Source organism: Mya arenaria, chromosome 8, assembly GCF_026914265.1.
Source record: "Mya arenaria isolate MELC-2E11 chromosome 8, ASM2691426v1".
NCBI classification, from domain to species: domain Eukaryota; kingdom Metazoa; phylum Mollusca; class Bivalvia; order Myida; family Myidae; genus Mya; species Mya arenaria.
This window is the reverse complement of record NC_069129.1, coordinates 3,183,121-3,207,827: the sequence shown is the minus strand read 5'-3', so window position 1 is coordinate 3,207,827 and position 24,707 is coordinate 3,183,121. Positions and strand designations below refer to the sequence as shown.

The window sequence follows — 24,707 nt, the reverse complement described above, 5'->3', positions numbered from 1 at the left end:
GACGCTTTATTTTCATTTTTCACGCGAAAATACAAGTAGTCCGATAGTGACGTCATCAGTACAGCGCGTTACTCATCGTACATGGGGTATGTAAGATGGGTTATTCCAGCACTGGTCACATGGCCGGAAACACACGTCCGGTATGCAAGAATATTAAAGAGCACTGTTAATTGTGTCAACATCACCGTTTTCATTCTCGAAGAAAAATGGACCAATAATTCCAGATGAACTCAAGGATGCCCAAACTGTAAACATCTGTAAATGTTAAGATCTTTTAATGCAAAAGTCATGCGCTTCATCAGGGTTCCAAGTATTGTGCGCTATATCTGGTCGATCTTTTATCCAGATGGCAAAGAAAGGTCGGCTACTAATGTCAGTATATTTCAGTGTTGCTTGATTGAAAACGTGTTTTGTGTTAATTTTAAGTAATACATAGCATTCTGTAGACACTAGAAACAACACTAGCTCTGTTCGTAATGTATACTCTATCTACAGACAGCTGTGATGATTTCGAATTTCACCTGGTCGATGCTCTCCGAAACCCTGACTGCGTTCGTCTTTCAATAACTGACCCAGTCTGTTCAAACCGTTTAACTATTGTGTGCACAAGCATTTTAACGAGTTTCTCATCCTCAGGATATCGTTTTTGCATTGATCTTATGACTGTGACCAGTGAATAACTTAATACAGCTTATCTACTTCTGTGCAAATTTCTGAGCAACGCAATATTGGAAATATTACTTGTTTTGATGACGTCGTTGATGACATAATGACGTTAACGTGTTCAAGTATTTTATTTACATTACCTAAAATTAATTCGGTTTCCTTTGAAATACTAAACAACATAACTGGGTTATATGTCCTAGTAACTTATCTTCTTGGGTGTTTTTTGTGTTTGCCCATGCTTTTGGACTTGTTTGCCTGCGCACTAAACTCTTCTTCGAATACCATGTTTTAAGTTACTTTATAGGCTCTAGAATTACGATTTTATTTGGAAGTCTTACAGAAGTGTGGACACTAACACTGGAGTCACTGCAAAAAGTTTAACTGTGTTTAAGTTAAATCAAACTTTTGCTCTCATTTGATAAAATTGGTCCTAAAGAGATGAATTGTGGTTGTATGGATGTGTAATCAAGTTTCCCTGGTGGGAGAAGGGGCATTCGTCCAGTGAAAAGGATTGATTTTGCACTACTCTCAAGATGTTTTTTGGAAGTCAGTGAAGAAGAGGTTTCATTGAAGGATGTGATGCCGAACAGTGGTGTTGCTGAAGGTAAAATTGATGATGATGGTGGTGTGGTAGTCTCGTTCAGAAGTCAGTCAAGGTGGTGGCTGAAAAAAGCTTTTCTTGTGGTGAATGTTGCATTGTGGAGGGTTTTCGATTTGGAAGAACTGGGGTTTCGGTGATTGATGATTCAGTGAAATGCGTGTTTGATGTCGGGTTGCTGGATGCTGGTAGTTTGGAATATGAATCTCAATTTGAAGTCATTCTTGTAGCTGGTTTCTTGTGTGGTGATCGATTTGGGAGCATGTTAAGATCTGGTGTGGTGGGCGCGTCAACTAGTGGTTCTGAAATGGAGACCGGGGTTGGAGATCGCATATCATTCACGTTGAGTGGCATGTTCTGGGGGTGATGACATAGGGAGTGCAACTAAGTTCGATGTCGTAATCTGAACTGGTGCTTCTCAGGATGAATGTAGGTTCTACTGCTAGGGGTGGTGTAGGTACTGGTGGTGGGGTTGAAAGTGAAAACAGGCTGTGCAGAGTCATTGGGGGATGCAATTCTAGCAGTTTAGATGACTTTGTTCTCGACTCATACTTAGTCGAGAACACACGACCATTCCTAAAATTTTCTATACAAGTGTAATGTATCTTGGACATATCAGTTTGTCTCGCAAGATCAAAACATACAATAGGTTGATTATGATATGCAAAGGCACAGTCACGTTCAGAAGTGTCATTAAAAATTATTGCACCAGAAGTAGCTTGAAGATAATCACACATAATTGTTTTTCCAGAATTACCAACAGTATCAGATATCTAAATAATTTCACGTTTAGTTAGACTATTTTTGTGTAAATTTATGCGGTCCATGACAACCTGTTGCCATGGACGTAAAGAAAAAGATGTATCAAAATGAGAAACTTCCATTGCTACTTGATTTTTAAAAACTTCATCTTTTACTATAGCTTCAAACACCTTCCTATCACAATGTGCTATAGTTGATGGTGGTGTATCTCCCCAATTGTCCTCGTTGTGATTTTTTGCGTACATAGTAGCTCGAAATACACAACTGGTCAAGGATAAATCAAAACCATCAACTACAGCATATCGATCTTCTTTGGTGACATAACGAATTGCAGATCTTAAATTTCGAACAGACTGAATATCATCAATATTTACATGAGTAATTGAAAAAAAATTATCTTTAAAATCAGAAAATGTCATGGAATTTATAGTTTCAAATACAGCATGTGTATGAGAATGGCTCTCAGTGACACCAAATTCATTACCAATAGCAACAGATTTAATAAATTGAGAATCTTTGAATGCCTGCATTCTTTGTAAAACAACTTCTGACTTGCCAAAATTAAATTTTCTGTGATCTGTGCCTTTCCAATGTCTATTTAAATCAATTGACTTATAAAATTTTACATCACAACATGGACAATAATAACATTTAAAAGATTTAGCAATTTTATATTTGACACAATCATTAAAACTACATAAAAACAATTTACTTCCCCTACTCCCACCCCTTTCCTTTTTCCCTGTTCCCTCCCCTTCCCTTATCATATCACCAGCAGATTCCCTATCTTTCTTTATATGACCTTTTGATTTTAAATGTTTATTAAAATTAGACTCATTACTAAAAAAAGAACCACAAATATCACAATCAAAACGAATGCCACTAGCTAAATTAATATGCGAAGAAGTTTTACAATGGTGTGACCAATTAGATTTTTTTATACTTTTGTTACAACAATCACAAAATTTCTCATTTAATGGTACTATATGTTCCTCCCCTCCCCCCACCCTCACAGACGGATCTTCCCGTATAATATCTTCCCCTTCATCCCCCACCCCCCATCATCCCCTACCCTCCCCTTATTAACTACCCCCCCCCCCCCTTAGCCTTTTTAATTAATTTGGACCTCCTTAAATTTTGTTTGTGTTTGTTCCCCTTATAATGAGTATCTATATAATCTTTAGAAAAAACTGTTACATCACATAATTCACAAGTAAAAGTTTGTTTCCCTACAGCCATTGCTGTCTTTTCACATACAATTTTAGCTTCCGCCTCGTTCCTTTCATCTTCTAATCTTTGTAATTCAGCTTGTGAAACCAGTACTCTTGAGACTATTTTAATCGGACTAGATAAGATATTCTTATTATTATCGATAGAAAATATACATGACGGACATACACTGTCTAAGAACTCATGGCTACATTTCTTATTTAATAGGTACAAGTTTGTTAACAGTGTTTTTGTACACTTTGGCTGCCAATACACATAGTTGCTGAGGTGATGTTGTTGTCTTTGTTGTCTCAATCTCATTGCACTTGTGCCCACTTCTATAGAAACCAACGCATGTCTGACAATAGTTCATCAGATGAGTAGTAGGGGGTGGGGATGGTGGTGGGGTGGGCTCTAATCTTAATCTTTTAACCACCTTAATAAAGAAATGAAATAATACAGTGTAAAGTTAAACAATAATTTATTAAACATATAACTATATATACATATTTTTATTGAACAAATAACAAACACACAACTATTGTCTTTATAATATAACATATATCATATATCATCATAACCATCTTTCCTGTATGATTATGGTACAGTCATTTCGGTACTCCCTTGGCATGATGCCGTTCGCAGAGACTACACCAGTTATAGCCTGCATTTGACTGTCCCTTTTCAGGCATCTGATTAACAACTACAACTCTTCTTTGCACTGGTGTGGTTGTAACTACCACTGGGGAATCTGGTGTTGCATGTAAGATAGGGGATGGTTGTTCTTGTTGTGGTGACTTAACAGATGACTTCAGTTGTGCTAGATTTTCTTCCTTATCATCGAAACGAACCACAAACAAATTCGGTTCAGACTGCTTTATACTGATCTTTGCAAGTGGGTCCAGGGAAATAATGTTTCTGTTACGGAAATGGTAGATCTTCACTTGAGGACTTACGCGATTTTCGTCGTCCATCTCTATGGTTCTTTTTCCGTTGATCAAGGTTGGTTGTTGCTTCTGTATTGACCATCTCAGATCGGTGTCTTGCCATTTTGAAGATCCTGCAGCTGCACCAAGTGACGACTTCGATGGCGGCTGCTGCTGTGGTTTGGTGGATGTGGGGGGGGGGGGGGGTATCATTGATCCGGATAACTATAACAAAAATAAATTATTATTAAACTATACAATAAAGTTTAATATTATTATCTATATATATACATATATATCTTACCTTTTATCTGCATTCGACTATACTACTTATTAAATAACATATATAATAATAATAAAAAAACTAACTCTTTGCATGATCCCTTGCGTGCTGAACCTTCTCTTTCCTCATGACCGTAAACTCATCCCCCTCATCATCATCTATGGTGGTGGTGGATGGTGGGTGAACATGCAACGATCCCACAGAGGAGGACGACACTAATATAATAAAATAAATAATATTATTAATAATAAATAATTATATATTTTATATATATATATACAATATATAATAATAATAATAATAATAATAATTAAAAAAAATATAACTTACCAGTTGATGTAACTGTTGGTGGAGGCGAGCAATAAGTGTCGATCAAACGTCTCATTAACGACTGTTGACTGGTCACATCATCCATCTTTGCACGTTTGCTGGAGGATGTAGTACAACAAGTGCTGGTCCTGTTAGGCATCTCCATATACGGATTCGACGGGGGTGATGCCATCTCCTCTTCATCTAAATTCCTGTCATCTATGAAATACCTGGCCTGTTGTCTCTCTTCTATCGTAGCTTCATCAGCTATAAATATAAAATATAACAACATAATATGTATTGTTTACATACCCCACCCATCATATATATACATATAAAATCATAAAAAAACATTATAAAATATTAAATAAATAATAAATACCTTTTCTTTTCTTGTTCCGTTTGTTCTTACTCTCCTTTTCCATATCTACATCCTCGCATTCATTAATGACAAAGTCAACTAACTTTAATTTCTTAGACATTTTTTTTTCTATCTTACACCCAAGATGGCTGACTCGTAGATGCCTCGTACGTCAGGTTCTCTAGTCTTGCTTAGAACCTGACGCGGAGCATCGAACTACGAGTACGAGCTCATAGTTTAACTACTTTAAAGTTTACCAATTTCAAATATTTATAACTTTTTTATTTTTATCCGATTTTAATTCTGAAAACTGTTTTATTTTAATAAAAATAATAGTAATTTAATGCACTTTTCATATTTAAAACATTTTAAATAATAAAAAACTTAAACTTTACCTGTATACCCTCTATAATAGACTTACCCAAAAGTTTCGCGCCATCGATAACGCGCGCGTGAATAGCGCGCGCTTGATGACGTAATATACTACGTCATTTCCTTCAATTAAATTCATATCAACAACAGATTTACGATACAGGTGCTGTTATCACCAATTATAGAAGAACAAACAGGTAAATAATTGCTTTATATCATTTTATAAATAAATAGTTTTATTATAAATTATAATAATGGATACATTTAATAAATATATACAAAAAAACGGTAAATACAACGTATTTACATGTTTTAATTTACTTATGCGAATTATTATTTTTTCTTGCATTATTTATCTTTGCCGTGATTCAAAAAATAAATGGTGAAAGACCTGAATTGTGTGACACAATAATATGGCTAACAATTGGAATCATGTGTAGAGGACCTACATTAATGTTACCTAAAAAAATGGGACAGTACGGTTATCTGCCAACAATGATAAACCCGAGGATGATGTATACGAAGATGAGTTGGACTGTGTAGTAAGATATTTAATTTTTCTATATTATACAGAATGTCTGCCGATAGATAATCGCCTCATTTAATGCCTGAAGGGAATACAACGGCAATCTTTCAATTGCTACAGTCTCTTGCAGACATATTCGAGGCAAAAATTGGGTCCACTAATTTTTGCCATTAATAGACTGAAAACAAAGTGCAATCAATTCATCATAAAAAATGTCTAAAAAAATAAGATTATTAGATTTTGTTGTAAAAGAAAGTGATGATGTGGACATGGAAAAGGAGTCAAAAGATAGGAGGAATAGAAAGAGAAAAGGTATTTATTATTTATTTAATATGGATATTGGGTATCAATAAACGCGATGATTTTAATTTTAAAATAATGAATTACCCTTATTTGATGGAGATGTTCCTAATTCACTATCATACGGTGTTTCTATCGCACAGTTGATAAGATTTGCTATACAGATGTTAAAATTTCAGCTCTCGCAGCAAACTTATGACGGAAAAACTTCAAAAACAGGATTTCAGTTATTAATAATATTAACTAAATATTGAATGACCATTAATTACTGGTCTTTATAATCTTATGTCAAAGTACATAAGTAGTCTTAAATCGCTGATTGCTGAAAGAATTGCGAATCCCGATTTTTATGGTAATGTTTTGAAGTAAATTCGTAAAAATAAATTGTTTCTCGGAGGTTGTTGGGCAGATAGACTCGATGTTTTTTTTTTGAATTTTATTTAAACCGTGGATATAAGGCAATACTTTGAAAATTTCTTGTCTTCTGGTTTTTGAAGATGAATTTCTGAAATAAATAGGGTTGAATATAGCATCCTTACATCAAATTCATGTTATCTTTAAAACCGTCTTTAGCTGACTACTAAGCTTTTAGTCCTATTATATTATGAACATTCTGCAATTCATGTTATATTAAGCTGGCTCGGTTTTTTTGTCATGTGACGTCATGTTCTTCAAATATTTAACATAGGTAATCATTTAGAGGAAAATTTTAGCTTATAGACTTTAATAATAATCCCTTTAATTTTTTAAAATTATGCTTTCTATATTTGTTCCGAGCTTTAGTACAATTATTATGAAGCTCTCTTATCGTACAGTTTTAAACCTTTAATTTTATAAGGCAGCCTAATTCTATAACTGGCAAATCAAAATACAGTATTAAAAATATTAACCAATCAAAAATTTAGTACCATAGTACCTTGTGCACAAGGTTCTGCATGTAAAGACTGGTGTTGGACTATTAATAATTACACTCGTGAGGATTGTGAACTATTAGAAACTGTGGATGTACAATACATATGCTACGGGCGGGAAATCGGCGCTAGCGGCACTCCTCACTTACAAGGTTTCATGCAGTTGAAGAAGAGAATGCGACTCACAGCGATTAAAAAGATTGCTCCTTTCAACAAAGCCCACCTAGAACAGCGACGCGGGACTGCACAAGAGGCGAAGGATTACACAAGCAAGGATGACGAGACCACCTGGGTAGAGAGAGGCTACATGACAGAGCAAGGGGTAGGCCAGTTAAAGAACTTAACGGATATGGCATTGAAAGGGCATGACGCCGAAGATCTCTATGAGCAAGACGGGGGCTGCTATGTATCCCACAAGAGAAAAATCGACGAAGCAGTTGGAGCAATAAAGCAATGCCAGGAGAAGAAACGCTTGAAGACAGCAATGAGCGAGGGCAACGTACAACTTAAGACGTGGCAGGACTGGGCAGTACATCACCTAGACTGCCAGAATGACCGGAAGGTACTTTGGATTGAAGATCAAGCTGGGGACACAGGAAAGACCTTCCTCGCCAAGTGGCTTGTAGCAAACAGGGACGCCATCTGCTTCCAGGCAGGGAAGAAAGCCGATATTTTCTACATGTACCATGGTGAGAAATACATTGTCTTTGACTTAACTAGATCTGTCGGGGAGGAGTTCGTCCCCTATCACGTCATGGAAGCTTTCAAGAATTCCATGTGGAACAATACTAAATATGAAAGTGCCTCCTATGTCATGGTTGAGTCACCTAAGCTTCTGGTGCTCAGCAACTCTCTACCCTGCTTGAAGAAAATGAGCCGCGACCGCTGGGATATTCATCGCCTGGAAAGGAGCAACTCCATCGCTGATGATAACGTCATATGGAGGGATTTCGACGGGAATGGGCCATGTCCATGCAACAAATGCTCTGAGTGGTCAGAACGTTGCCATTGTAACCAGTAGACATTTGACTATGAGTGGGACTCTGTGAAGAAAACATTGACAACGACACTTTGAATTTATTTGTACATATGTTTATTAAATATTGTTAACAGTTAAACGATTTGTTGCTTCATAACTTATTCGTCCAAGGACCTGGCTTTTGTTCGACAGGCTCCAAAAGTTGGTACTGACGGGTGGTTGTTCTAGTCCGTCGTCCTTGTGGTTTGCTGGGACCGTGCCGCAAATTAATTGTTTTTTGGGGCTAACGCCCCCAAAAAACAATTAATTTTGCTATAAAATTGGTAACCATAACTAACCTTAACTAACCCGTACCAGTTCTTTTAAGCGGTCCAAACTGACCGGTGGTTGTTCTAGTCAGTCGAACTGACGGGTGGTTGTTCTAGTCCGTCGATCTTTAATTAAGATCTTTAATGACTGGATGACGTGCTTTAAATCCGAATGAGAGTTTCACGTCGTACTCCATATGACCTTTGATTGCGGAGATTCCTGATGTAGGGTAATGAACTCCGTCACTGACCAGGTATTCTTCCTTGGTGTAATGTGATTCCTTAGACATCACTATCTTGGCCTCTGAGTATTCATACTGAGTGTTGGTAACGCCCGAAAGGTCTGATGCTACGTTGGTTTCAGTTACATCCCCAACTAGTTTTCGCATAATCTGATCAACAGACAATTTAGACGTCTTGATGACTGCGGTCAACCAGGAGAGGAAGTTCCACTGTGTTCGACCGCCTGTCTGTTGGAATTGTATCCACTTAGCAAAAGGCTGGGCTTTAAGCCGCCGGAAGTAGGTGAAGGTTGGCTTGGTTCGACCCATATAAATGGTCTTTGGTTTATACAATTTGTTCTCGTCACCAGTGCCAACAGCTGTTTCATTCTGGAACTTATTATCCCATTCCCACACATATCGACAATCAGCCTTAGTCTTACTGCGGGTCTCCGTGTTCACTATCTCTATCTTGTTACCTCGAGCATCTTGACTGCCATACGCGATGGTCTCCTTCATGTTAAAGTTGAACACTTCCGCTTTTATCCATGTAGGCTTATATTGTTCGTAGGTTGAGAAGAAGTTGAGTACTCCAGGAGCATACTGATCACGGGTCATGGTATCTGCACTGATAGTAAATGGTTTAATGAAGAATACTCCATAATCAGGCTTACTGTAATTCAGATCATCATGTTTGTATTGTCGCCGAGTAATGTCGAAGACAAAGCTCGCAGTTTTCTTGACTCCAAAACGGTACCTACTCTTCGGGTAAACCCGCCTACGCTTCACGGTATGTGCTCTACGTCGTCTAGTTATCCTCTTCCGGCGATGGGACATTCTCTTCTTCCTAAATGCACGCTTCTTACGCATAAATTTGCGTTTTAACGCGAGAGATCTTTTGTGCGACCGCATTCTAAGATGGCTGAAAGAACTATGGCGCGTGATCCTAATATGATGACGTCGACTCGTGACGTCATCACGGTCACGTGGATGCACGTGATGAAGTTCTCAATTAGTCCAATTAGGCTATATATAGAATAGTACCAAAATAGTACCATAGTACCAAGGAGCTATCCTTGGTACTATAATAGACAAATCACATATTAGACAAATCACATGAAGAACAGTCACTGGACAGCGATTTTTGCAATTGTTTTTCTAACTCATTTTCCCTCTCTTTCAACAAAAACAATGTACAAGAATACTCACCATCACTTATCTCTGAGAATCCTGAGAATTCACTACTTGAATTTGAAGACTCCCAATCTACAAGTTTTTCACATCTAATGTCATTGATGGAGACATGGGTAACCTCAAAACAGACATTTTTGTTCTTATCTTGAAAAAGGCTTGCACATAAATGCATGAAAAAATGACATACGTTTCTAAGACAAGTATGCCTGGTCATGACTGCTGTACCATTTGGAAAAGGCATACCACAGTCTTTACGACTGTGAGGATCAAATACATAAAAGAAACCATTGTAATGCATAACAGCCACAGTATAACATTCAGCTGATATAAAACAAAATGTGTCAATGTCTTGAACAGCATCAATTAGGGAGTAAAAAGGGCGTTCAGTTTTGCAATTGTTTTTCTAACTCATTTTCCCTCTCTTTCAACAAAAACAATGTACAAGAATACTCACCATCACTTATCTCTGAGAATCCTGAGAATTCACTACTTGAATTTGAAGACTCCCAATCTACAAGTTTTTCACATCTAATGTCATTGATGGAGACATGGGTAACCTCAAAACAGACATTTTTGTTCTTATCTTGAAAAAGGCTTGCACATAAATGCATGAAAAAATGACATACGTTTCTAAGACAAGTATGCCTGGTCATGACTGCTGTACCATTTGGAAAAGGCATACCACAGTCTTTACGACTGTGAGGATCAAATACATAAAAGAAACCATTGTAATGCATAACAGCCACAGTATAACATTCAGCTGATATAAAACAAAATGTGTCAATGTCTTGAACAGCATCAATTAGGGAGTAAAAAGGGCGTTCAGTAACTTTTCTATTCATTGTGCCACAATATGTCCTATTAACCTTAATATTAAAGTGTTCAAACTGTTCTGGTAAGTCACTGATAAGGAGGAAGCTTGATGATCCAATTTTCTGATATAAACAGTCACCATTCCTCAATATTGTGTCTAAATCATTAAATTGCCATTCAACTGGTGACTTTTCTAAAGAGAAAAGCATGGCACATAAACTGTTTGCAGTGCACTGTTTTCGTTCATTTTGGAAGTGGCTGGCGCCCTGATGTGAAGAAGCTTGTAAACACTGCATCCTTGAAAATGAAAAAAAATGTATGAACAATTTGTCAAATGACTACTTCTGGATACAATTAGTTGATGTACCTTATTTGCCTCGTTCAGAACAGCCACTTTCACTCACACTCCAACCAAATTCACGTAAGGGACACTCAAGTGATCACTTGAGGGGCACAAGGAAAATGACACTCAAATGATCAGTTTATTATCAGACATTCACATGCCTCCTAAAAGTACTTCAATTCATCAAGTGACCAATATGTACAATTTCATATATATTAATGATCAAATTGGATTTTCTGTTTAATAGTGGGGTTGTTTATAGTATATTATGTAAACATAATTATGTTAATATGAGATTTGAGTACCTTATTGTTATAAATGGCGACAAACTAACGACAATTTTATTCTAAAACTGAAATTAACTGATGAATATTATGCACCAGTCAATTGTAGCCATGCCCCCCCCCCCCCCCGGTCCGGGGAATAGCGGGGACTTTGACTTTCAGTCAAGCCAACCCCGGGTATTTTGGTACTACAAACCTCAAATGACGTTTTGGAAAAACTCATCGCCTCCTCTTTCGATAACTTCTCCTATTCCTGCAAACTCTCCGTTTAAATGCAGCCTTTCTACACTTCCTTCCATACTTTTTCCGTGCATAAAAGCGTTTTCTAGCAGCATAAGCTCTCTTCTTAGATCGCAGCATCTTGTTATGATGAATAACAGGAAATGACGTCATAAAACAAAGGATATGACGTCACAATTCACGAAAAGGCACGTGCTAACATTCGACAAAAATTAACAAATCAAAATACAGTATTAAAATATTAACCAATCAAAAATTTAGTACCATAGTACCTTGTGCACAAGGTTCTGCATGTAAAGACTGGTGTTGGACTATTAATAATTACACTCGTGAGGATTGTGAACTATTAGAAACTGTGGATGTACAATACATATGCTACGGGCGGGAAATCGGCGCTAGCGGCACTCCTCACTTACAAGGTTTCATGCAGTTGAAGAAGAGAATGCGACTCACAGCGATTAAAAAGATTGCTCCTTTCAACAAAGCCCACCTAGAACAGCGACGCGGGACTGCACAAGAGGCGAAGGATTACACAAGCAAGGATGACGAGACCACCTGGGTAGAGAGAGGCTACATGACAGAGCAAGGGGTAGGCCAGTTAAAGAACTTAACGGATATGGCATTGAAAGGGCATGACGCCGAAGATCTCTATGAGCAAGACGGGGGCTGCTATGTATCCCACAAGAGAAAAATCGACGAAGCAGTTGGAGCAATAAAGCAATGCCAGGAGAAGAAACGCTTGAAGACAGCAATGAGCGAGGGCAACGTACAACTTAAGACGTGGCAGGACTGGGCAGTACATCACCTAGACTGCCAGAATGACCGGAAGGTACTTTGGATTGAAGATCAAGCTGGGGACACAGGAAAGACCTTCCTCGCCAAGTGGCTTGTAGCAAACAGGGACGCCATCTGCTTCCAGGCAGGGAAGAAAGCCGATATTTTCTACATGTACCATGGTGAGAAATACATTGTCTTTGACTTAACTAGATCTGTCGGGGAGGAGTTCGTCCCCTATCACGTCATGGAAGCTTTCAAGAATTCCATGTGGAACAATACTAAATATGAAAGTGCCTCCTATGTCATGGTTGAGTCACCTAAGCTTCTGGTGCTCAGCAACTCTCTACCCTGCTTGAAGAAAATGAGCCGCGACCGCTGGGATATTCATCGCCTGGAAAGGAGCAACTCCATCGCTGATGATAACGTCATATGGAGGGATTTCGACGGGAATGGGCCATGTCCATGCAACAAATGCTCTGAGTGGACAGAACGTTGCCATTGTAACCAGTAGACATTTGACTATGAGTGGGACTCTGTGAAGAAAACATTGACAACGACACTTTGAATTTATTTGTACATATGTTTATTAAATATTGTTAACAGTTAAACGATTTGTTGCTTCATAACTAATTCGTCCAAGGACCTGGCTTTTGTTCGACAGGCTCCAAAAGTTGGTACTGACGGGTGGTTGTTCTAGTCCGTCGTCCTTGTGGTTTGCTGGGACCGTGCCGCAAATTAATTGTTTTTTGGAGCTAACGCCCCCAAAAAACAATTAATTTTGCTATAAAATTGGTAACCATAACTAACCTTAACTAACCCGTACCAGTTCTTTTAAGCGGTCCAAACTGACCGGTGGTTGTTCTAGTCAGTCGAACTGACGGGTGGTTGTTCTAGTCCGTCGATCTTTAATTAAGATCTTTAATGACTGGATGACGTGCTTTAAATCCGAATGAGAGTTTCACGTCGTACTCCATATGACATTTGATTGCGGAGATTCCTGATGTAGGGTAATGAACTCCGTCACTGACCAGGTATTCTTCCTTGGTGTAATGTGATTCCTTAGACATCACTATCTTGGCCTCTGAGTATTCATACTGAGTGTTGGTAACGCCCGAAAGGTCTGATGCTACGTTGGTTTCAGTTACATCCCCAACTAGTTTTCGCATAATCTGATCAACAGACAATTTAGACGTCTTGATGACTGCGGTCAACCAGGAGAGGAAGTTCCACTGTGTTCGACCGCCTGTCTGTTGGAATTGTATCCACTTAGCAAAAGGCTGGGCTTTAAGCCGCCGGAAGTAGGTGAAGGTTGGCTTGGTTCGACCCATATAAATGGTCTTTGGTTTATACAATTTGTTCTCGTCACCAGTGCCAACAGCTGTTTCATTCTGGAACTTATTATCCCATTCCCACACATACCGACAATCAGCCTTAGTCTTACTGCGGGTCTCCGTGTTCACTATCTCTATCTTGTTACCTCGAGCATCTTGACTGCCATACGCGATGGTCTCCTTCATGTTAAAGTTGAACACTTCCGCTTTTATCCATGTAGGCTTATATTGTTCGTAGGTTGAGAAGAAGTTGAGTACTCCAGGAGCATACTGATCACGGGTCATGGTATCTGCACTGATAGTAAATGGTTTAATGAAGAATACTCCATAATCAGGCTTACTGTAATTCAGATCATCATGTTTGTATTGTCGCCGAGTAATGTCGAAGACAAAGCTCGCAGTTTTCTTGACTCCAAAACGGTACCTACTCTTCGGGTAAACCCGCCTACGCTTCACGGTATGTGCTCTACGTCGTCTAGTTATCCTCTTCCGGCGATGGGACATTCTCTTCTTCCTAAATGCACGCTTCTTACGCATACATTTGCGTTTTAACGCGAGAGATCTTTTGTGCGACCGCATTCTAAGATGGCTGAAAGAACTATGGCGCGTGATCCTAATATGATGACGTCGACTCGTGACGTCATCACGGTCACGTGGATGCACGTGATGAAGTTCTCAATTAGTCCAATTAGGCTATATATAGAATAGTACCAAAATAGTACCATAGTACCAAGGGCGGGGGTACGTCATATAAATCAACCAATGAAAAAATTACATATTTAATTCATTCGTCTGGTTAAGTTTGATCAAAATGGCTGTACAAAGACGTATTGCTCAAGGTTCTGCGTGTAAAGATTGGTGTTGGACTATTAATAATTACACTCCAGAGGATTGCGAACTTCTAGAACATGTGGAAGTACAGTACATATGCTACGGGCGGGAAATCGGCGCTAGCGGCACTCCTCACTTACAAGGTTTCATGCAGTTGAAGAAGAGAATGCGACTCACAGCGATTAAAAAGATTGCTCCTTTCAACAAAGCCCACCTAGAACAGCGACGCGGGACTGCACAAGAGGCGAAGGATTACACAAGCAAGGATGACGAGACCACCTGGGTAGAGAGAGGCTACATGACAGAGCAAGGGGTAGGCCAGTTAAAGAACTTAACGGATATGGCATTGAAAGGGCATGACGCCGAAGATCTCTATGAGCAAGACGGGGGCTGCTATGTATCCCACAAGAGAAAAATCGACGAAGCAGTTGGAGCAATAAAGCAATGCCAGGAGAAGAAACGCTTGAAGACAGCAATGAGCGAGGGCAACGTACAACTTAAGACGTGGCAGGACTGGGCAGTACATCACCTAGACTGCCAGAATGACCGGAAGGTACTTTGGATTGAAGATCAAGCTGGGGACACAGGAAAGACCTTCCTCGCCAAGTGGCTTGTAGCAAACAGGGACGCCATCTGCTTCCAGGCAGGGAAGAAAGCCGATATTTTCTACATGTACCATGGTGAGAAATACATTGTCTTTGACTTAACTAGATCTGTCGGGGAGGAGTTCGTCCCCTATCACGTCATGGAAGCTTTCAAGAATTCCATGTGGAACAATACTAAATATAAAAGTGCCTCCTATGTCATGGTTGAGTCACCTAAGCTTCTGGTGCTCAGCAACTCTCTACCCTGCTTGAAGAAAATGAGCCGCGACCGCTGGGATATTCATCGCCTGGAAAGGAGCAACTCCATCGCTGATGATAACGTCATATGGAGGGATTTCGACGAGAATGGGCCATGTCCATGCAACAAATGCTCTGAGTGGACAGAACGTTGCCATTGTAACCAGTAGACATTTGACTATGAGTGGGACTCTGTGAAGAAAACATTGACAACGACACTTTGAATTTATTTGTACATATGTTTATTAAATATTGTTAACAGTTAAACGATTTGTTGCTTCATAACTAATTCGTCCAAGGACCTGGCTTTTGTTCGACAGGCTCCAAAAGTTGGTACTGACGGGTGGTTGTTCTAGTCCGTCGTCCTTGTGGTTTGCTGGGACCGTGCCGCAAATTAATTGTTTTTTGGGGCTAACGCCCCCAAAAAACAATTAATTTTGCTATAAAATTGGTAACCATAACTAACCTTAACTAACCCGTACCAGTTCTTTTAAGCGGTCCAAACTGACCGGTGGTTGTTCTAGTCAGTCGAACTGACGGATGGTTGTTCTAGTCCGTCGATCTTTAATTAAGATCTTTAATGACTGGATGACGTGCTTTAAATCCGAATGAGAGTTTCACGTCGTACTCCATATGACCTTTGATTGCGGAGATTCCTGATGTAGGGTAATGAACTCCGTCACTGACCAGGTATTCTTCCTTGGTGTAATGTGATTCCTTAGACATCACTATCTTGGCCTCTGAGTATTCATACTGAGTGTTGGTAACGCCCGAAAGGTCTGATGCTACGTTGGTTTCAGTTACATCCCCAACTAGTTTTCGCATAATCTGATCAACAGACAATTTAGACGTCTTGATGACTGCGGTCAACCAGGAGAGGAAGTTCCACTGTGTTCGACCGCCTGTCTGTTGGAATTGGATCCACTTAGCAAAAGGCTGGGCTTTAAGCCGCCGGAAGTAGGTGAAGGTTGGCTTGGTTCGACCCATATAAATGGTCTTTGGTTTATACAATTTGTTCTCGTCACCAGTGCCAACAGCTGTTTCATTCTGGAACTTATTATCCCAATCCCACACATACCGACAATCAGCCTTAATCTTACTGCGGGTCTCCGTGTTCACTATCTCTATCTTGTTACCTCGAGCATCTTGACTGCCATACGCGATGGTCTCCTTCATGTTAAAGTTGAACACTTCCGCTTTTATCCATGTAGGCTTATATTGTTCGTAGGTTGAGAAGAAGTTGAGTACTCCAGGAGCATACTGATCACGGGTCATGGTATCTGCACTGATAGTAAATGGTTTAATGAAGAATACTCCATAATCAGGCTTACTGTAATTCAGATCATCATGTTTGTATTGTCGCCGAGTAATGTCGAAGACAAAGCTCGCAGTTTTCTTGACTCCAAAACGGTACCTACTCTTCGGGTAAACCCCCCTACGCTTCACGGTATGTGCTCTACGTCGTCTAGTTATCCTCTTCCGGCGATGGGACATTCTCTTCTTCCTAAATGCACGCTTCTTACGCATACATTTGCGTTTTAACGCGAGAGATCTTTTGTGCGACCGCATTCTAAGATGGCTGAAAGAACTATGGCGCGTGATCCTAATATGATGACGTCGACTCGTGACGTCATCACGGTCACGTGGATGCACGTGATGAAGTTCTCAATTAGTCCAATTAGGCTATATATAGAATAGTACCAAAATAGTACCATAGTACCAAGGATAGCTCCTTGGTACTATAATAGACAAATCACATATTAGACAAATCACATGAAGAACAGTCACTGGACAGCGATTTTTGCAATTGTTTTTCTAACTCATTTTCCCTCTCTTTCAACAAAAACAATGTACAAGAATACTCACCATCACTTATCTCTGAGAATCCTGAGAATTCACTACTTGAATTTGAAGACTCCCAATCTACAAGTTTTTCACATCTAATGTCATTGATGGAGACATGGGTAACCTCAAAACAGACATTTTTGTTCTTATCTTGAAAAAGGCTTGCACATAAATGCATGAAAAAATGACATACGTTTCTAAGACAAGTATGCCTGGTCATGACTGCTGTACCATTTGGAAAAGGCATACCACAGTCTTTACGACTGTGAGGATCAAATACATAAAAGAAACCATTGTAATGCATAACAGCCACAGTATAACATTCAGCTGATATAAAACAAAATGTGTCAATGTCTTGAACAGCATCAATTAGGGAGTAAAAAGGGCGTTCAGTTTTGCAATTGTTTTTCTAACTCATTTTCCCTCTCTTTCAACAAAAACAATGTACAAGAATACTCACCATCACTTATCTCTGAGAATCCTGAGAATTCACTACTTGAATTTGAAGACTCCCAATCTACAAGTTTTTCACATCTAATGTCATTGATGGAGACATGGGTAACCTCAAAACAGACATTTTTGTTCTTATCTTGAAAAAGGCTTGCACATAAATGCATGAAAAAATGACATACGTTTCTAAGACAAGTATGCCTGGTCATGACTGCTGTACCATTTGGAAAAGGCATACCACAGTCTTTACGACTGTGAGGATCAAATACATAAAAGAAACCATTGTAATGCATAACAGCCACAGTATAACATTCAGCTGATATAAAACAAAATGTGTCAATGTCTTGAACAGCATCAATTAGGGAGTAAAAAGGGCGTTCAGTTTTGCAATTGTTTTTCTAACTCATTTTCCCTCTCTTTCAACAAAAACAATGTACAAGAATACTCACCATCACTTATCTCTGAGAATCCTGAGAATTCACTACTTGAATTTGAAGACTCCCAATCTACAAGTTTTTCACATCTAATGTCATTGATGGAGACATGGGTAACCTCAAAACAGACATTTTTGTTCTTATCTTGAAAAAGGCTTGCACATAAATGCATGAAAAAATGACATACGTTTCTAAGACAAGTATGCCTGGTCATGACTGCTGTACCATTTGGAAAAGGCATACCACAGTCTTTACGACTGTGAGGATCAAATACATAAAAGAAACCATTGTAATGCATAACAGCCACAGTATAACATTCAGCTGATATAAAACAAAATGTGTCAATGTCTTGAACAGCATCAATTAGGGAGTAAAAAGGGCGTTCAGTAACTTTTCTATTCATTGTGCCACAATATGTCCTATTAACCTTAATATTAAAGTGTTCAAACTGTTCTGGTAAGTCACTGATAAGGAGGAAGCTTGATGATCCAATTTTCTGATATAAACAGTCACCATTCCTCAATATTGTGTCTAAATCATTAAATTGCCATTCAACTGGTGACTTTTCTAAAGAGAAAAGCATGGCACATAAACTGTTTGCAGTGCACTGTTTTCGTTCATTTTGGAAGTGGCTGGCGCCCTGATGTGAAGAAGCTTGTAAACACTGCATCCTTGAAAATGAAAAAAAATGTATGAACAATTTGTCAAATGACTACTTCTGGATACAATTAGTTGATGTACCTTATTTGCCTCGTTCAGAACAGCCACTTTCACTCACACTCCAACCAAATTCACGTAAGGGACACTCAAGTGATCACTTGAGGGGCACAAGGAGAATGACACTCAAATGATCAGTTTATTATCAGACATTCACATGCCTCCTAAAAGTACTTCAATTCATCAAGTGACCAATATGTACAATTTCATATATATTAATGATCAAATTGGATTTTCTGTTTAATAGTGGGGTTGTTTATAGTATATTATGTAAACATAATTATGTTAATATGAGATTTGAGTACCTTATTGTTATAAATGGCGACAAACTAACGACAATTTTATTCTAAAACTGAAATTAACTGATGAATATTATGCACCAGTCAATTGTAGCCATGCCCCCCCCCCCCGGTCCGGGGAATAGCGGGGACTTTGACTTTCAGTCAAGCCAACCCCGGGTATTTTGGTACTACAAACCTCAAATGACGTTTTGGAAAAACTCATCGCCTCCTCTTTCGATAACTTCTCCTATTCCTGCAAACTCTCCGTTTAAATGCAGCCTTTCTACACTTCCTTCCATACTTTTTCAGTGCATAAAAGCGTTTTCTAGCAGCATAAGCTCTCTTCTTAGATCGCAGCATCTTGTTATGATGAATAACAGGAAATGACGTCATAAAACAAAGGATATGACGTCACAATTCACGAAAAGGCACGTGCTAACATTCGACAAAAATTAACCAATCAAAATACAGTATTAAAAATATTAACCAATCAAAAATTTAGTACCATAGTACCAAGGGCGTGGGTAATACTAAACCACGCCTTTGGTACTATTTAATAATAAAGCAAAAACCTCAACTTATAAGACCGGTTTAAGTCATTCTTATTAAATAAAAAATAATAAATTTTTAAAGATTCAAAATATTAGTTTGCTAGATATCACACCTTATTAATTCTTTACTTAGGACTTTTAAATAAGGCATCGTTTATTGTTACAAACAAATATGAATAGCATGGTACTTCAAATTAAATTTCTTTGACGCGTACCAAATAAGACGTTTTCAAATACATATACAATCGAAATCCGTTGTCTCGATATATCAGGGACTGGCCATAATACTTCGAGCCTCGCGAATATTGAGCCAAGCGATATTGCGTATTGTATGTGTATATTTATACGTTAAAGAAAGACATGTTAACCTCGTTTGTTGTTTGCTACGTTATCTCCTAAAGACCTATTATTACCGTGTGCATATCGTACAGTTCACAATATGACAAACTTGATCATATGAAATAATTTGAATTTTTTTTATTTATTTACGCAATAAAATTATATAAACCCATCCATAGAAAACACAAATAACTAATCTTGATACTAAGTTAGTAGGAATACGTGTGAATAGTTTAGGTTGTACAGAGTCCTCTCAAGATTGCTCAACATTTGACAGTTGTATTAATTCTTCCATTTGGAGAAACCTTCAGCGCAATAATTTTATCTGAAGACGCCTGATTAAAACACAATCAGATTTATACCTGTGCTGCCATTACTATTAAAACGCACATAAGATGAGTTTGGACATACATAAATGTGACATAATGCAAATGTAACGAAAGTTGAATTGGAGATGTTAATCCAACGTGTTTATGATCAATGCGTACTTTGTTGGTTTCAAAATGTTAATAATAGTAAAAAGCTAGAAACGTATGTACTTATGAAAATAAGTGTTGTATGTGAGCCCAATCTTAACTATATTAATATAATCAAACATAGAATAGCATGTATCAATCTATTAAACTAACACAGTGGGCGATTTGTTAAACACGAAATCCTCGTGCACGTTCTTATCAATGAGATATTTATGTCAAATTTGTTCTTATACATGTATTCAACAATGTTCAAACAATATATTTTCATCAGGCATGTTATTTACAAACTTAGATAATTGTGTAAATGGAAAAGTTAATGATAACTTAGATTTATCTGGTTCATTTTTTAGATATTTAACAACATAATTGTCTTATGATTAATATTTACATTTGTGCTTGTATATACATTACTTGTTCACCGTCTTTAAATTGTTTTATGTATAATAGCAATGACATTTTTATGTTTATGCCTATAAAACTTAAACTTGACTCTGACATACTTTTAACGTCTGTATTCGTACCAGCTAAAGACAGAAATTAAAGTGAAAGCATGTTTGCTCAAACTGTTTAACCATTTAAATATGATAATGATTATAATACCAATCAAGCAAAATTAATCGATCAGCGCCTCGGCTTAGCCAAGCGAACAAATCAAGGTGTGAAAACTGACATCGAGTAATACAAACCAAACTAAATGTTTACTGTTTACTAGAGACCGCAAAATGACATCGAGCGTTGAGAAATATTTAACCTCAAAATACCAAGCTAACCGATCGAATTTTATATGAACATATTGAAAAAAACAAACACTTTAAACCTTGTTCGAGCCAACGAGGATATCGAACCTTGCGATACCGAGACATCGAGTTTCGACTGTAATCGAATATGAATTCATTGGCATCAGTGGCCGATCTGCCGAGATGAAAACCTATCATATTTATCATTTTGTCACTTCCGATTGCACTTAAGTTTGGGTCGCAATTTTTACACCTTACTTAATATATTGTTTAACGCTATGCATCTAGAATTTTTATATTCACTCGCGTTACCACGCGCCAAGAAGGCAAGTATCTTAAACCATAGCATATTGGTTGTCGCCAGAGTAGGAACATAATAGCGACATTCTATGCCTGAATAGAAGACAGGGAGACCTCAGCCAGCTGGTTGTCGAAATTTTGGAATCATAAAAAGACATTTTCAGTCTTGAACAAAACTTGTACGAGTCTTTACCTTAAAAAACCTTGATAAACAGTGGTCTTCACCATGTCACGGCGCCGTATTGAAACACCCTGAGTCTGAGCAGAGAATATAATGACCTCATACTTCTGAGTATTGCCATAGTTTACTCATTATAGGGAGTAACTAGACGTGAACTGGGCATAAAGTGACCTCAGACTACTTGTTTTCGCACTAGTAGAAACATAATTGAGACGTCCTTGACCTAAAGTGATTATGCAGTGACCTCCGCATGCCCTAGCGGGCATGAATAAGGTCATCAACCAGGCTCAAATGTCGCAGGCCATCTTTATTATTGGAACATACTGGGCCTGAGTAAACGTATAATAGCTTGCACGTACCGATTGTCGCCCTCATGTGCACATTTAGTGAATCAGCCTACTGGTAGTCTCTCTGTTCGGCACAAATAAAGACATACCAGACCTGATTTGATCGCATAAATATTGACCGCCGCCTACTGGTTGTCGCCCAGGTAGGGATTCAATAAGGACATATTATGAGTCCTGAACTGAACAAAGAATGATATCCGCCTAATTTTACCGTTCTAGAAGACACAGTATATGGATATACTTGGCTTGAACTAAACAAATTGTTGAGAAAACATATAGTTGGAACATACTAGTTTGAACTGATCATACAGTGTCATCCTGGTTATGCCTGACGCCCTTGCATATGCATAAAAGAGACTTACTAGTCCTAAACTGAATGTATAGTGACTTCCGGCATGACCTTGGACCATAGCTTATACTCATTCGGAGCTCCTCGGCCATTTTTTTTCAAAAACAACCTCGGATGTATTTGGACGGTTTACATACTAAAAAAGAGGTACGTTTACGTCCGCTGCAAGTAGATCGCGTAATGATTTTATTTAGTAGTTAAACTTTATGACTTTACTCTTGGAAATCTTAATTATGTTTGCAATAATATACTTCAATGACAATCAGTTTAAACTTAGATCAGTAAACACAATTCTAAAACACTACATTTCTAAATGTTTAAATTAAAAAAATACGAACTACTTTAACTGATGTACCGACAAACATCCGAGGTTGTTTTCAATAAAAATGGCCGAGGAGTTCCGAATGAGCTTATACTAAGCTTAATCTGAACAAATGGTGACCGCCGCCTACTGGCTGTTGTCCTAGTTTACACATATAAGGGAAATACTAGACATGAACTGACAAATACAACCTTTGGGTAACATCGTTGCGACCTTTGGGAGACATTGAAAATTTTCACCAGAAGGTCATTTCTTCTTCTCGCTAATAGTCAATGCGCGTTTAATAATAATATATTATTGTTTACGTATTTTTATGTAACATGTTTTATTATCCCAGTTGTTATTTGATAAATATATTTGAGTTTTGTTTTGGTTTTGAACCAACGTTCTGACGAAGTGGCTACACGCGTTTTGATTCGGACGGAGAATTGCTTTTTGCTTTTTATAATTTGCTAGATATCACACCTTATTAATTCTTTACTTAGGACTTTTAAATAAGGCATCGTTTATTGTTACAAACAAATATGAATAGCATGGTACTTCAAATTAAATTTCTTTGACGCGTACCAAATAAGACGTTTTCAAATACATATACAGTCCAAATCCGTTGTCTCGATATATCAGGGACTGGCCATAATTCTTCGAGCCTCGCGAATATTGAGCCAAGCGATAATGCGTATTGTATGTGTATATTTATACGTTAAAGAAAGACTTGTTAACTTCGTTTGTTGTTTGCTACGTTATCTCCTAAAGACCAATTATTACCGTGTGCATATCGTACAGTTCACAATATGACAAATTTGATCATATGAAATAATTTGATTTTTTTAAAATTTATTTACGCAATAAAATTATATAAACCCATCCATAGAAAACATAAACAACTAATCTTGATACTAAGTTAGTAGGAATACGTGTGAATAGCTTAGGTTGTACCGAGTCCTCTCAAGATTGCTCAACATTTGACAGTTGTATTAATTCTTCCATTTGGAGAAACCTTCAGCGCAATATTTTTATCTGAAGACGCCTGATTAAAACACAATCAGATTTATAGTTTTTTTTTTAGTTTTATTAACAAATACAATAGACAATATGTCCATGAGTATACATTTACAAATAGAGAATTATATGCATGTAAGTAATCAAATGGTCAAATAAATCACCAATGATCATATAAATAAATATTCATGTTTCATGTCATAATAGAGACACAATATAGCATTATGTACATGTATATGACAGCGAGAGATCATTGTGTACATGAAAAACACATATTATTCATAGTAATAATGGTATTGGTTTCTAACATTAAATGCCTTATGTATATACATAGCTAAATTTCTATTCACTTTAACATTGTCCGATTGCATTAACTCAACAAACTTTGGTACATTTGGTCTAGTCCAATAATATTTACTAATATAAGTTTTTCTTAAATCACTATACAATGAGCATTCTAAAATAAAATGAAATTCATCTTCTAATACATAACAACACAAACATTTTCTATCAATATATGGTATTGGGTCAGGTTTGTGCCATCTGCCTGACTCTATTGACAGTCTATGTGAAGAAATTCTCAATCTACACATGTCTTTTCTAAATTTGTACATATTAACATTTGTCAGATAAGGTTGTAACATAAAATTACTAAACATTGTATACGATCTTGCACGAGATGAGTTATTTAATTCTGACATCCAATTCTGAATAAACATATCATTTAGTCTTGTTTTTAACAATGATATAAACATATTTTCATCACCAACTCCTTGGTTTAACCATACATAATGAAAGCCTAGAGATTGCAATAAAGAACACACATCATTTGCCCAAGATTTACAATTAGGTCTTGTTTCAATATAACTACACATATGAGAATACATACCTTTAACATATTTATGAGCATCTAATTTTATAACTTTCAACCAATATCTTATAACATTAACAACTCTCCTAGTGTACAATGTAGTTCTACCAAGTTCGCCATAT

At 37.7% G+C, this 24,707-nt stretch overlaps 3 protein-coding genes across 3 annotated transcripts; all 3 read left to right on the top strand.

Moving 5' to 3' along the window:
• Positions 1-7,398: 7,398 nt before the first annotated feature.
• On the top strand, positions 7,399-8,244 carry LOC128242992 (uncharacterized). Its single transcript, XM_052960456.1, has one exon. The coding sequence runs from the start codon at positions 7,399-7,401 to the stop codon at positions 8,242-8,244; it is 846 nt and encodes a 281-aa protein (XP_052816416.1).
• Positions 8,245-12,047: 3,803 nt separating this feature from the next.
• LOC128242991 (uncharacterized) lies at positions 12,048-12,893 on the top strand. Its single transcript, XM_052960455.1, has one exon. It carries the CDS (start codon positions 12,048-12,050, stop codon positions 12,891-12,893), a length of 846 nt encoding a protein of 281 aa, XP_052816415.1.
• Positions 12,894-14,524: 1,631 nt separating this feature from the next.
• Positions 14,525-15,556, top strand: LOC128242990 (uncharacterized). The gene has a single exon (XM_052960454.1). The coding sequence runs from the start codon at positions 14,525-14,527 to the stop codon at positions 15,554-15,556; it is 1,032 nt and encodes a 343-aa protein (XP_052816414.1).
• Positions 15,557-24,707: the final 9,151 nt, after the last annotated feature.